The sequence below is a fragment of the Pan paniscus genome, chromosome 2, assembly GCF_029289425.2.
Source record: "Pan paniscus chromosome 2, NHGRI_mPanPan1-v2.0_pri, whole genome shotgun sequence".
Taxonomy (NCBI): domain Eukaryota; kingdom Metazoa; phylum Chordata; class Mammalia; order Primates; family Hominidae; genus Pan; species Pan paniscus.
Window position 1 is genome coordinate 27146510 of NC_085926.1, and position 16014 is coordinate 27162523.

The window sequence follows — 16014 nt, forward strand, 5'->3', positions numbered from 1 at the left end:
CAAATGATTTAAAGACAGGTTCGTCTCATTTCCCATAATACTAACCATGATGATTGCCAAAATTGCTCAAGTATTTACCATTCTGCAAGCCCTATCCTAAGTGATTTGCATATGTTACTTTATGTAATCATCACATCAGCCTAATGAGACTGGTACTATTATGATTCTCATTCTACTAGATCAGAAAACAGGGATGCAGAAATAATGGTCAAATCACTCTTTTTTTTTATTTTTATTTAAAAAATTTTTTTTGAGATGGAGTTTTGCTCTTTTCACCCAGGCTAGAGTGCAACAGCTCAATCTCAGCTCATTGCAACCTCCACTTCCCAGATTCAGGTGATTCTCCTGCCTCAGCCTCCCGAGTAGCTGGAATTACAGGCGCACACCACCAGGCCTGGCTAATTTTTGTATTTTTAATAGAGATGGGGTTTCACCATGTTGGCCAGGCTGGTCTCAAACACCTGACCTCAGGTGATCTGCCTGCCTCAGCCTCCCAAAGTGCTAGTATCACAGGTGTGAGCCACCGCACCTGGCCTCAAATCACTTCTTAGAGTTTGCAACTGTTTACATGACTTAGCCCCAGGTAGGCCTGTCTTCAGAGCCTGAGGCCTTAAGACTGTAGATTTTGGCTTCACTGTTGTTGTATAGAAATGCTAGTGATTTTTGCACATTGGTTTTGTATCCCGCAACTTCGCTGAAGTTGTTTATAAGCTTAAGGAGTTTTTGAGCCAATACTATTGGGTTTTCTAGATACAGGATAATGTCATCTGCAAACAGGGATAGTTTGACTTCTTCTCTTCCTATATGGATGCCCTTTCTTTCCCTTGCCTGACTGCTCTGACCAGTACTTTCTTTCTTTTTTTTTTTTTTTTATTATACTTCAAGTTTTAGGGTACATGTGCACAACGTGCAGGTTAGTTACATACATATACATGTGCCATGTTGGTGTGCTGTACCCATTAACTCATCAATACTATGTTGAAGTATTGTCTTGTGCTGATTTTCAAGAGAAATGCTTCCAGCTCTTGCCCATTCAGTATAACATCGGCTGTGGGTCAAGCCAAGAGCCAGATCAGGCATGCAATCCCATTTACAATTGCCAAAAAAAGAATAAAATACCTAGGAATACAGCTAACCAGTAAAAGAGCTTTACAGAGAGAACTACAAAACACTGCTCAAAGAAATCAGAGATGACACAAACAAATGGAAAAATACCCCATGCTCACAGATAGAAAGAATCAATACCATTAAAATGACAATACTGCCCAAAGCAATTTGTAGATTCAATGCTATTCTTATCAAACTACCAGTGACATTCTTCACACCACTAAAAAAAAGGATTTTAAATTTACATGGAACCAAAAGAGCACCTGAATAGCCAAGACAATCCTAAGCAAAAAAAAAAAAAAAAAAAAACAAAGCTTGAGTCATCATGCTACCTGACTTCAAACTATACTACAGGGCTACAGTAACCAAAACAGCATGGTATTGATATAAAAACAGACACATAGACCAATGGAACAGAAAAGAGAACCCAGAAATAAGGCTGCACACGTACAACCACCATCTGATCTTCAACAAACCTGACAAAAACAAGCAATGGGGGAAAGATTCCCTATGTAACAAATGGTGCTGGGATAACTGGCTAGCCAGTTGCAGAAAACTGAAAATGAACTCCTTTACAAAAATCTGAACTGAACCCCATATACAAAAATCAACTCAAGACAGATTAAAGACTTAAATGTGAAACCCAAAACTATAAAAACCCTGGAAGACAACCTAGGCAATACCATTCAGAACATAGGCACAGGCAAAGATTTCATGACAAAGATACCAAAAGCAAAAATTGATAAGTTGGGGGCCAGGTGCGGTGACTCACGAATGTAATCCCAGCACTTTGGGAGGCCGAGGCGCGTAGATCATGAGGTCAGGAGATAGAGACCATCCTGGCTAACACCGTGAAACCTGTCTCTACTAAAAATACAAAAAGAAATTAGCCAGGTGTGGTGGCACAGGCCTACAGTCCCAGCTACTCAGGAGGCTGAGGCAGGAGAATCGCTTGAACCTGGGAGGTGGAGGTTGCAGTGAGCCGAGATCACACCACTGCACTCCAGCCTGGGCGACAGAGCAAGACTCCATCTCAAAAAAAAAAAAAAAAAAAAAAAGACAAAATTGACAAGTGGGATTTAATTAAACTAAAGAGCTTCTGCACAGCAAAGGATACTATCAACAGAGTAAACAGACAATCTAAAGAACAGAAGAAAATTTTTACAAACTATGCACCTGACAAAGGTCTAATATGCAGCTTCTATAAGGAACTTAAGCAAATTTACAAGAGAAAAACAACCCTATTAAAAAGTGGGCAAAGAACATGAACAGACACTTCACAAAAGAAGATATACATGTAGCCAACAAGCATGAAATAAAGTTCAACATTACTGATCATTACATAAATGCAAATCAAAATCACAATGAGATACCATCTTATACCAGTCAGAATGGCTATTATTAAAAAGTCAAAAAATAACAGATGCTGGAAAGGTTCAGCGAAAAAGGAACACTTATGCACTGTTGGTGGGAGTGTAAATTAGTTCTACCATTGTGGAAAACAATGTGTAGTGATTCCCCAAAGACATAAAAACAGAACTACCATTCAACCCAGCAATCCCATTACTGGCTCTATACCTAAAGGAACACGAATCATTCTATCATAAAAACACATGCACACATATGTTCATTGCAGCACTATTCACAATAGCAAAGACATGGAATCAACATAAATGCCCATAAATTCTAGACTGGATAAAGAAAATATGGTATATACACACCATGGAATACTATGTAGCCATAAAAAGCAACAACATCATGTCTTTTGTAGGAACATGGCTGGAGCTGGAGGCCATTATCCTTAGCAAACTAATGCAGGAACAGAAAACCAAATACTACATGTTTTCACTTGTAAGTGGGAGCTAAATGATGAGAACACCTGGATCCATAAAGGGGAACAGCAGACACTGGGAGTTATTGGATGGTGGAGGGCAGGAGGAAGGAGAGCATCAGGAAAAATAGCTATTGGGTACTAGGCTTAATAGCTGGGTGATGAAACAATCTATACAACAAACCCCCATGACACAAGTTTACCTTGTATAACAAACCTGCACATGTACCTCTGAACTTAAAAATTTTTAAAAAATCAATTAAAAAAATAAGACTGTAGATTAGTATTGTGCCAAAGAAAGAAAGGTTTAGATATCATCCTACAAAAACAGGTGAGGAGTAATATTAGCACAAACAATGGGCTAGAAGGATAAATCAAAGGGAAAGGGGTACAGCCACAATAATACATCTATTATATTTCATCAGAGATGGGGCTAAGTGCTAGTATAGATACCAACCCAAGTTTTAAAAGACTCAGAAGGCAGATGAAAAAAGATTCTATCTGGGGTGACTCTAGAATTTCTACAATCCAAAATACTGAGGATTTGGCTCAGTTTGATGGGATGGAGAAATCCCATCAACTTAAGTACCCAACTTAAGTACTCAAGATGCAACTTAAGTACCCAAGATGGTCCAGAAATAGCAATCAGCCAGATACACGAGTCATTTATTCATACAAGCAATATTTATTAAGGGTCTACTCTGTGCCAGCCACTGCTTTGGGCAATAAAAGCTACAAACTAAACTGACTAAGTCCCTGCTCTTGAGTTTCCATTTTGGTGGGGAAGAGACAGACGATAAACAAAACTCATGTATGCACATGTATAATATGTCAGGGATGATGAGTGCTGTGAGCTTTTTAAAGCAGGCAAGGAGGTTAGAGAGTACTGTGAGGTAGTGGGGCCATCAGGGTGGGGAACATTTTAGCAGAGACCCAGAGGAAGTGAGGGTCTGTGTCACACATATATCTGAGGAAAGAGAGTTCTAGGAAACCATGAAAGCAAGGGCAAAAGTCTAGAAGGAGGGTGCATGCCAGGACTAGTGGGAAGCACCATGTGGCTGGAGCAGAGAAAACAGAAGGGGAAGTGGGAGGGAGCATGGGTGACAGGCCAGCAGGGATTGGCCAAAACTTTGGAAGTACAACTAAATAATGACTTTCATTAAACTCCTGCTATAGTAATAGCTGGAGCTCCTGATTCTCTATGAAAAATTATGATAAATCACATTATCAGCTTAAAAATGGAAATTAAAAAGTACCTGCAACTTTATCATCTAACATGGCTTTTTGTTTCATGTGTTCTTGTCTGGCCTTTTTCCAATTTTTTTCATATTTTTATGAGGTTTGTCATGGTTACAAACAGCTTTACATCATATTTGTCTTACCCACATATCATAATGTGTTTTACAGGTTGTTACAAACCCTTCCAAATAATCGTTCTAGTGGTTGCATAATAAGTGAACGCTCTACTTCCTCTTGGACACTTAAGTAGCATCCAAATAGTCACTGTTACTGATGATGCACAAACATCTTTCTAGATTTGGATTATGTAGGGACTCTTTCTCTTAATGACCTTTTATCCATAAATAGTGATTTATTATAGAAATGAGGTATTTCTTGATTGTCCCTACATGTCTGAAGCCGCAAGACTAATTACCTGCTGATGGTGTCTGTTACTTTTTCAGAGTAGATACCTTCTGGCACTGGTTCATATACCGCCTCCACTATCTGCAAAACAAACAGACTAGAGTGATGGAAGTAAAGGGGCCACGGATATCTTTGAATAGTTAATACTTGACCATAACCTGAGAGTTACTAATTAAGCAGGATAACTTCACACGTAAATTTTAGTCAGAAATCCAGACCAAATAAAAAATTTGCATCAATTAAACAGCTCTTGAACATGGAATTATATTCTCCAAGCTGAGTTAAAAATTAACCTTAGATTCATAATAAAATGGTGTATGGGATAATATAAGGTGCTGGATTGTGAGTAGTCCAGACAGCAATTAAAAATAAAAGACCAGCCGGGCACAGTGGCTCACGTCTATAATCCCAGCAGTTTGGGAGGCCAAGGTGGGTGGATTACCTGAGGTCAGGAGTTCAAGACCAGCCTGGCCAACATGGTGAAACCTAAAAAAAATAAATAAAAAATTCGGGCATGGTGGCACATACCTGTAATCCCAGCTACTCAGGAGGCTGAGGCAGGAGAACTGCTTGAGCCCGGGAGGCAGAGGTTGCAGTGAGCCAAGATCATGTCACTGCACTCCAGCCTGGCTGACAGAGTGAGACTCTGTCTCAAAAATAAATAAATTAAATAAATAAATAAATAATAGAAGACCAAACGTCTTTTTAAAAATAATTTTGCATTATAAATAAAGACAATTATAGAGGGAAATAAGCCATTACATGAGATATATATTTAGAAGAAAGCGGAAAAAATAAACTGGATCATGCAGTTAATAAAAACAATTCTTGCTTTTAATGGGCAGTTATACACAAATCACAAAGATCTGTTTAATAAGAAAAAGAATTGCATTTTTAGCTACACGAGACCCTTCTGTCTCCCAGCGTTGCTTACTTTTGTAGCCAAGGACAGCATGTTAGTGCTGTAGAAGGGGGGACTCAAAGTCGCCATCTGATAAAGGATGCAGCCTACTGCCCAGACATCAGCCTTCTCCCCATACGGCTCACTCTTCAGTACCTCGGGGCTGATGTAAAATAAGGACATTAATACATGCTAAGGAAGGGAGAATCCGCTCAGAAAGATCCAATTTTCAAGCTTTATTGGAGTTATTTTTTAAGTATCTGAAATGTTTAACTTAATCACTATTTCAGGAAAGGATATCAAAAAGTCTGTTTGAAATTTCCCAGCCTTAGATGAACCAGGAAGCATATCAATTCCAGCTTAAGCACTAAATACCAATAACTCATATAAGTATCACCTAGTATGCATCCAAGGGTGTTTATTTCCAGAAAGAGCAAGCCCACTGTGGTAGATGGAGTTGCTGGCCCCAGTTCTTTGCTGCTCTGGGAGCTTCTGTACAACCCATCCTTGTGGTAGCCTCTTCTGGGCAGTGTTCATCATCCGTTCCTGCTTTTGGTTTTGACTGTGTTTCCTTCCTTTGACCACCAATGGAATGTGGAAGTGACAATAACCTGATTACAGCCTCAGTCTGAACAGGTACTGAGGGCTTCCATTTATCCTTCCAGGAGCTTCGGTCCACTACCAGAGGAAGAATGTGTAACAGGTAGCTTCCACCCTTGCAGCCTGGGCCCAGCATAAGACACACAGAACCAGTCTGCCTCCAGACAACCCATATACCAACAGGGTGCAGGAGAACTAGCCTAGCAGGCTCACATACCTGTGATTCTGAAGTTGAATGCCACTGAGACTTTGTGGTGACTAATGATAAGGTGTTAATTTGGAAAAAAACTGACTGATAGAGCCTTTCCCTTTGCTATTCAGCTCTAGCATATAAAGTAGGGGGAAGACCATATTGAAATATGTTGCGGGAAATGACAATATCTACCATGTTCACTGCTTCTGAAATTGCCACACAATTTAAACAACATTTAAATAATTTGCAACGGTTCGTGAATCTATTTTTTAATTTAATTAGATTTAATTTTTGTGAAGGCGAGTGTAGTTCCCTTGAACATTCTGTACTAATAGAAGCTTCCTCTAACATATATGTACACTAAAAAACAGAGTACTAAAAGTACTCAACACACACACACCCTAAATTAAGTAGCTTGCTAATTCAGTTCCATAATAAGTACTTGGGTCTGGCCTCAGTACTCTAATGGAGTAAAGATTAATATAGTTAGCTTTGACAATGGCTAAGGTATAAAGAAATTTATAAATTGGCATCAAAACAATCAAGGCAGGTATACATCAGTATTGACTTAAAAATAATCAACAAATTACTGTTCTTGAGAGGAAGAAGAATTCCTAGTTTAAGATTTATAGTATGTATTTGCAAAGAAAAGTATGATTTCTAGGTCTATCAGTTAAGCATTTTCATATTTAGTGTTTTTCAGTTCAATAATACGGAAATGGGGGAATTGGGGCTGAGATTTCAGCAGGGCTCTGCGGTTCTAAATGTACAAAAAGTATTCCCTGCCATCCCTTTATCAACTGCTCACGTTAAAAAAAAAAATGCTTTAACAAGAAGAAAACATGCTCAACACAGAAAATGTCTTTGGCTCCCCACAGACAAATTTCTCATATTCTCATCTACTGAGATCTCAGAAGGTGTGCTTCATATTTCCAAAAGATCACAAAGCACAAGCTGTGAGTGTTCCACCCATATCCCCTCAAATCCCTTTTGCATTTCCTATCTTTGGTGTGCTTTCACTCCCCACAGCCAGCACCTGCACTTGTTTGGAGGACAGCTTTCCATTTTCTCCTCAAAAGATAAATTTTCAATGTCTCTTCTATAAGGGCACTAATCCCATTGGTGAGGGCAGAGCCCTCATGACCTAATCACCTACCACAGGCCACATTTTCTAATACCATCACGTTGCAGATTACGATTTCAATATAAGAATTTTGGAGAGACACAAGCATTCAGTTTGTAGCAGACTTTCCTCTTGAAACACTGCTATGTTTTTCACTCATCCAGTAAACATGACTAAGCACTAGTGACTAGTAGAAGTACTAGTCACTCTTCTACCTGCCTGGAATCTGTCCTCATGGTGCTCACCTTCTAGTAAGGGACAGGAGGCAGAGAAGATATAAAATAAAACACAAGAAAATAACTTAAAAGTAAATGATGTAGTATTTTAATAAGTGAAAAATGCTATAGGAAAATAAACTCAACTAGAATAAAGGAAGTCTGGAGAGGAGGTAAGGTGGCAAGTTGCAATATTAGAAAAAATGGTTCCTTCCTCCCTCTCAGATACCGTATAATGACCCTTCAGTGGCTTCCTCCTTCATTCACTCATTCATCTTCTCTTCATACTTTACTCTCTCCTTGGATAATTTCATTCACATCCAAGTCTTCCATTGAAACCATATGCTGGTAACTCACAGACCTAATTTCCATTCCTCAAGCCCCTCAAGTGCACACAGAGATGAAGGCTCTGTTACAAATCACTGACGAAAATAGGGTTAAAGCAGTGGACTCTAAACAATTTGCCTGTTTTATAAATTAGAGCGGAGAACTCATCCCAAGTCAACAATGTTTATTTTCTTGAATTTCAAGCACTGTTTCTGAGGTGTACAAAACAACCCTGCAGGACAAAGGCCTGAGCATCTGCAACAGGAAGATAGCTCCCTGGGAGATATCTTAAAGCCCTGGGCCTGTGACTGTCTTTGCCCCCACATGACTTCCTAAGGGAAACATTTCTATTTATTTTTCTACTTCCACCTCTGCTGCCATTTGCACTTCAAACCTAGTCACTTCAAGCAATCCTTTTAAATATGTGTGTGTGCTATGGGAGCTTTTTCTTAATCTGCAAGACTCCAGGGTGACTACTCTGCATCCCAGGGAACCTTTCTGATGTCAAGAGCTAATGTTTCCAGGACATCTGCTGGCTTCAGATTTGCCCCTAATTCCTGGTGTGTCCAGCATTACCACATTAGCAGTTAAATTTATCCTCTAAATGCTAGTTCTTTCCTCAAAAGATAAGATGATAATATTTGACAACTAAGAGTTTATAAGAACTAGCTTATTTTCACCACTAATGAGCTGAAAGAAATACTAGGGCACAGGTATGAGAAATTGAAGAAGAAATTAAAACCTTAAGAGAAATTGAAAAACTATCATTGAAGAAGTAACTCATTGACAATATAATGATATAGCATCTTGGAAACAATGACATTTAGAGATGTCATAAAAGAAAATGTTCCCTTAACAAGTGTTAGAAAATATTAATAAAAGAATCTCAAGGAGTTTGGGACACAGTGGTGGATAAATTGTTTGAAGACTATTACGAAGTCTATTTTAGAAATAAATAAAAATAGACTTACTACTGTAAGTCTATCTTATTGAAGTTATTTATCCAATAATATTTGCTTCACTAGGTAAAGAGAGAAAAGGGATTTCTGCATCCCACTGCAATGTGTTAATTCTGAGTCTATTAAAAAGTACATTTAGTTCTCAGGTATTGGCTATCACACCTTCATCTCCCGGGAGTACCTTAAATACAAAGGAGAAAGAGAACTAACTTATCACCGTTACTGAAAAAAGAACATAAACCTTCTGTCTGAAGGTTTAAGATCCACTATTTGTGCACTCAAGGAGGCAAAACTCTATCTGAACTCATGAGGATAAAATTCTGACCTGAGGTGACATAATTAAGTCTGTGTGCCAGTAAGTACCATTTATTTAGACTGAAAATCAAATGATGCTCTAATTATAATTCATTGTACAGCATGTAGCAATATAGGATGAATAAAATGTGTGTGTGTGTATTTTTGTGTGTATGCATGTATTGTGGATGTCTGTGTGTTTGTATGTGTATGTGAATGTTTGTGTGCATGTCCATGGATATTTATGGTTGCTGAAGGTAGGTAAACTGTTGCCGAGAAATGGCTCAAAAAACCATCACTATGGTAGGATAGGAGTTAATGAGAACTAATGAGGGTGCGGAAACTTGGAAAAACCATGGGGATATAAATCTCGGTGCATTTTCTGGAAAAAGTGAGCAACATAATATTCAGATATATGGTGAGATAAGCATAGCTTAGCAGAGAAGACACTGGGCAGAATCATGAATGTAGAGAGATCCATCCATGCCTTGATCTTCTTCTATGAGGTCCTACTTATTATAAGCACTTAATAGCATTGATAAAATATAACCTGGTCCCACAAGAGCCACAAAAATTAAAGAGCACCCTGATCGGCCTTATGGCATTCTCCACTATGGAGGAGTAAAGGGATTGAGCCAGAAAACAGACTGGAAGGCTGGACAAGCCCACTAATGTGGTGATCAGGGAAATGAGAAGATGAAAGCCACAGGACTTCAGAGGAGGGGAGGAGAAAAAGAGAAAGGAAAGATGATCCCCTCCTTCTCTAGGATCCCAAGTATTTGGTTCTGGTGACTAAATGGGTATAAGAGTCATTAACACAGATACAGGGGGAGCAGATGTGCAGGAAGAAACGACATCAATTTGGAATATATTAATTCATGTATGTCTGCAAGATCCACAATTGGGGATATTCAATGGGCAACATCATTCCAGATGTGAAGAGTCTCTCAAAACCTTATCCTCAGAGCGTGTGCTGTCTATAAGCCTGGCATCACGGAAATGTTCTCAGCTCATAGATGACTACTGCCGTTACGCAGTTAGTTAAAAAGATTTGATACCTAAACAGCTCTAACTTTTCTGAACACAAACCTCTTACAGAGAGACAAGAGAATTAGATGACACATTCAAGAGCTGTGGAATAATATACTATGCCACTAAAAGAAATTGGCACACCTTTAACACAAATTTGAGAGCCTGCCTGCTTTTGGACGGCATCCAGCATTGACAGCTTTATCCACTAAAAATATAGGACAGCCAGTTAAATTTGAATTACTTTTAAAAATGCAATAGTTGAAAAATATGCTAAAAAATACAGTAAACGGGACATAAACTAAAATGTTCATTGGTGTTTATTCAAAATTCAAATTTCATTGGCCACCCTGTATTTCATCTGGCAATCCTAAATTGCAGTATTATTCATGTACCCTTCTTTGTTAGTGTTTAAGTCATCTTTATTCTAGAAAGGCACAAAAAGAGCTATTTAAACACTATCTATGGTTTTCTGCACTTACTTTACAAAAATAGCAAAGCAGGGTGTTTATATTGGGCATTTGGGACACTTCTCTAAATGCTTTCTATTTCTCTCATGTTGCATGAAGCTATGCATTAACATGTCTTAACCACCAATGAAATCAATGATTTAAATGCTCTTTAAAATATAAGCAGCATCTTAAAGTACAAAACACATTTGAATATATGAAATGTTAAATTCAGGCCTAGTTTTTATAAACATTTTTACCAAATGTCTCTGTAAATGTTAAGTTAAATAATAAACAAACTGGAGTAGAAGCCATCAGAATAGCCTCCTTAGTCCCACAGCAAAGGTGGGCCACGACTGGTTTCTAGATGCCAAACCCTCTTATTAGGTCACCTAGCTCCTGTGGATTGTGTTTAGGGACATGCATGTGAACAAAACCAGAATATCTCACCCCCAAAAAACACTTCTTTGGCATATTTCCATATAGCTATTCAAAGGAACTGCAAACCACAGAAATCTTCTTGAAAATCTGTCTTTTGCGGAGAATATTTGCATCTGTAGAGAAAATCTACATTCATGAAATAAACAGCTAGGGTTTCTCTGAGCCCACCCCCACCCCACTCCTATCCGAATCCAGGAAAGATTAACTCACATGAATGAGAGGGAGAGTATGACACCTTTGAAAGTCTGATAGAGACATTTTACCACAGGCCACCATCTATTTTTTCTGAGAACTGCTACCTGTGAAATTTCATGTGTCTTAGTCTGTTTTCTGTTTCTGTTCCTTATAACAGAATACCTGAAACTAGACAATTTATAAAGAAAAGGAACTTGTTTCTTACAATTCTGGAGGCTGAAAATCCAAGGATGAGGGGCTGCATCTGGTGAGGGCCTTCTTGCTGATGCGGACTTTCTGCAGAGTCCCGAGGCACCACGAGGCATCACACGGCAAAGGGGCTGAGGGTGCTCACTTGGATCTCCCTCTAGTCCCATTCTCATAATAACTCATTAATTCCTTAATCCATGAATGGATCCTCATGATCCACTAGATCATAAGGGCTCTTCTCTCATGATCCAGCGATCTCTTAAAGGTCCCATCTCCTAATACTGCCACATGGGGAATTAAGTTTCAACCTAAGTTTTGGATGGAACAAACTTTCAAACCATAGCACTCTGTATAACAAGACCACCTTCACTAGCCAGGCCTTTTCTTGTCCCTCCCTCCCATAACCTGTCTTGCACAATCCAAGCCCCTATTCCTTCTACGACTTCTGGATGGTATAAAACTTCAGTCATCTGGCCTTTCCTGAGTTTTCATATTTCATATTGTTCTTATGTACACATGTGCAAGTAATAATTTGTATACCTTCTCCTATCAATCTGTCTATTATGCATTTGTTTTATAGACTCAAATTATCAAACCTTCAGAAGGGTGAGGAATGAGGAAGTTATCTTCACCCCTACACATGATTCAGACCTCTAAATAATATTTTATGAACCAGAGTGACAAGACACTCCACTTGGAAGAGTTGTCAATGTCCTTTTTATGAATGAGTGGTAGATAACTGCTACAACTAAAACCAATCCATTATTTGATAGATTAATGCAATACTTCTTCAAGTTAGGGAAACATTTTATATCTAATATACATAAAATTCATAACAGTAAAAAGCAGAAGAGACTGACACTGCATTATGCAAACCAGGACCTGTGATTACCAGTGTAGCTGTTGATCTGCCTTTAATTAGTTTCTTGTTTTTACTGCAAAATGATGAGTCAAATCAGACTCAATTTTCATTTCTCCACTAGGATCAGTGGACATTGACAGAATGACACAATTGATTTCAGATCATTTCATGCGACATTCCAATTTATGTAGAATCTGTTCATGAGATAATAAATGTGCAAGTGCCATGAAAAATACTAAGTACTATACAAATGCAAAGTGGCATTATTATTACATAGAGAGATCTGTCACATTTCATAGGGACTGTGACAATAAGTGAGCTAGAAAAAAACAGGCAGCAGAATAAATATGGTAGTGAAGAACGGACTGTCATATTCCTGAATTCTGAGGAGTTCTGAGTGGACAACCAAATAGTTGACCCTCAGTCTATTAAAGTCAAAGTCAGATAGACCAAGAACCTTTACTATTATAGGTAAAAATGTTGGTAGTGGTGACAGGGGTGTCAGTTGTCCTTTCCATTAGGTCCAGTTTGGTAAAAGCATGTATGATCTCAAAACACGAGTGGCAGCCTACTCTCACCCTGTCCCACCCATGTTAGCCTCCCTCCTGATCTTTGCCCCTAGTTCATGGAAACCCATATCTGGCATGTTTACCCGTTCATCTCCAAGCAATACTATGTGCCAGGAGCACGTAGTAGAATACAGGAGCAAACAAACACATACAAAATACCTGGCCTCATGGAGTTTACATTCCAGTAAAGGAGACAACTAATATACTAATTAATTGATTGATTGATTGATTGAAAATTTATTAGATGCCATGAAGAAAACAGACTATTTTTTAAAATAACATTTCTCATGAATTGACTTTTAAACTGTTCTGTGGCCTTAATAGGCTGTTTGACTTTGGAAGTGAGGTTGGGTAGATATTAATTTCCTCACATCTGTAAGACAGAGAGATAATTTGTAATATCTATTCCTGTTCCAAATGCTATGTCCATCGATTAAAGACTGAAAATACCTTTGTGACAGATATGCACAGTTTTAAGATAAAGATTACATTTGTTTTTCAGTGTGGTTTAATCGCTGAGGACAGAGTCAACAATATTTTCCAAATTAAAATTTGTTCTATCAAAACAAATTCATGAACATGTAAATAATTTTTGATTATTGCTTTGGTACAGTATTAAAATCTGTGTTTTAAGATTTTTAAGCAAAATAAGGTATTTTTATTTTAACAGATAGCTAACGCATATTTCAAAGTGACTTTTAAGAATTATAGATGTCTTAACCTGAATCATCACCATATTTGCTCAAAAAATGCTGGGCAAATAGATCCTAAATCTGTAATCTTATGTGGCTGAAGAACAAAAGAAATGCATTCCTCTTTCATCTGTGAAGCAGAAGTTCCCTCACTGAATATGCGAAAACCAATGGCCATGGCCTTTGACAGCTTCCTCACAACCAATTTCACTCTGTCTCCCTATTCCCATTTGTTGAGCAGATACAAAGACATCTGTCAACAGAAAACACAGATTTGATGACATTTGAGGACCAAGGAATGTCCTTTACCCAAAATATCTTCTCTGAGGCCAATGTGTGAGTTCTCACAATTAGTGATTTATTCTTCTGTGTTATATAGTAGTTATTTCTGGGAAGTAGATAAGGAGAAAATGAGGAAGAGGGGTGAAAACATGGGGAACCCAGGGCTTGAGTATGTTTGACAGTCACTTTTGGTTTGTGGTGGACTAAAAGATAATAGCTTGATAAGATACTGAGGCCAAGGCCACACAGGGAGTAACTTTATCATAATTTCCCTCAAACTAGAGTGTGAGATGGAGGCAGGAGAATAGAGTCTGGAGGCAGGGAACATAAGGCCAATTCATGCTGACTTCCTAGAACTAAATTAAATGGAAACACTTTAGCTATGACAGGAAATATCCTCTCCATTTACATTGGGCATACCCCAAGTAAATGACTGTAACTTTACTTCATCCTCTTCATTTACATAGGGCATACACCAAGTAACCAATGGAAACCTCTAGAGGGTATTTAAACCCCAGAAAATGCTGTAACAGGGCTCTTGAGCCCCTATGCTCAACCCACTCCCACCTGTGAAGCATACTTTCATTTTAAATAAATCTCTGTTTTTGTTGCTTCATTCTTTCCTTGCTTTGTGCGTTCTGTCCAATTCTTTGTTCAAGATGCCAAGAACCTGGACTCCCTCCACTGGTAACAAGATAAAGACAGAGTAGGGGGAATAAAGAAAGAAGGGGTTTCAGAGAGAGGAACTTTAAGTCACATTTTATTAAAACTGATCTTTGCTGTCTGTACCTCTGACATGACAACAAGCCGTTTTCCTTGGTATTTTGCTTTGTTGACATTCTGGTTTGCCATAATTGGTCATCGTTTCTACTAACGTGACCAAAAATTAAGGTTTGAAAAAATGAGCAATTGTCCAATATATGACTCCTAGGTTTTATAAACCAAAACTAAACTTTTAAGCCCCTCGACCGAATCCATGGACCCATCCTGTAGGCCAAGGGAATTCCAAAGAAACCTGAAAAACTAGTTCAGGCCGTGATAGGTAAGGGTGCTCAAACATGCCTCATTATAATCTCCTCTTTTTGGAATTCAGGCACAGCTGATCAGCATTAACATTACAACAGAGGTCTTAGGACTGATCTTTGTAGGAATAAGATACCAAATTCCACCCTGACTCTGGTGTAGCATCACGCGACAGATAGCAGGCCCTGAAAAAAATCAAAGTATTTTACCCCAAAATATATTCCTTTGACATGTTTTTAAAGGCCCTGCAAAGCTGTCTCTTGTAGGGGAAATGCATTTTGCTGAGAATCTCCTTCCCTTTCCAGGTCTTTTTCTGATCCTGAAGAGATTAACTGAGAGTCTAGAACCTTTTAAAGGTAGGAATAGAAAGCATTTGCCATCTATTGCCTCTAAGGGCAGCCACCTATGCAACTTCATCTACATGATAAGAACCTTCGTCTCCACAATCCCATATCTTAACCCAGACACTTGTTTCCACTGATTCCAGGTCTTTAGATAATATCAGTTTTAACTAATCATCAATCAGAAAATCTATGAATCCCACCCACGCCACCTGCTTCAAGTTGTCCTACCTTTCTGGACCAAATCAATGTATACCTTACATATGTTGATTGATGTCTTAGGTCTCCCTAAAACATGTAAAACCAAGCTGTAACCCAACCACCCCTAGGCACATGCTATCAGGACCTCCTGAGGCAGTGTGACGGGTCACGGTCCTCACATGTGGCTCAGAACAAATCTCTTCAAGTATTTTACGGAGCTTGGCTTTTTTCATCAATAATTTCTAGGTAAAAGTTAAAAAGTGAGAGTCCATATTTACTACCATTTTACCTGCACTAAATCGCTAGTTTCCCTCCTCCTGTAAGCAAGAAGCTGAATGGCCTACCTCAGCTTCCCTTTACTTATTCAAGTCACTCAAATGCAATGCAGGCAGCTTTTACTTTCTTTCTTTCTTTCTTTTTTTCCTATTTTTGTTTAATTTATTTAAGACCACCTCCTCACAATTTCCAGAGAGAAAATACAAAACAAGAAACAGACTTGGTTTCGAATACATAACCAGGTGCTGGAGTTTAAAGCATTACTGATAAC

At 38.5% G+C, this 16014-nt stretch overlaps 1 protein-coding gene across 19 annotated transcripts in view; it reads right to left on the reverse strand.

Moving 5' to 3' along the window:
• NEK10 (NIMA related kinase 10) overlaps positions 1 to 16014 on the reverse strand; it is a 257967-nt gene that overhangs the window by 88207 nt on the left and 153746 nt on the right. For 18 of the 19 annotated variants that reach the window (XM_055109578.3, XM_055109577.3, XM_055109574.3 and 15 more), the window contains 2 exons: positions 5517 to 5646; positions 4593 to 4663 (listed from right to left, as the gene is read on the reverse strand). The exons of the other annotated variant lie outside the window; for it this stretch is intronic. In XM_055109578.3, the coding sequence (XP_054965553.1) occupies positions 4593 to 4663; positions 5517 to 5646 (201 nt within the window). The remainder of the gene's footprint in view (positions 1 to 4592; positions 4664 to 5516; positions 5647 to 16014) is intronic. 19 annotated transcript variants of the gene reach the window in all.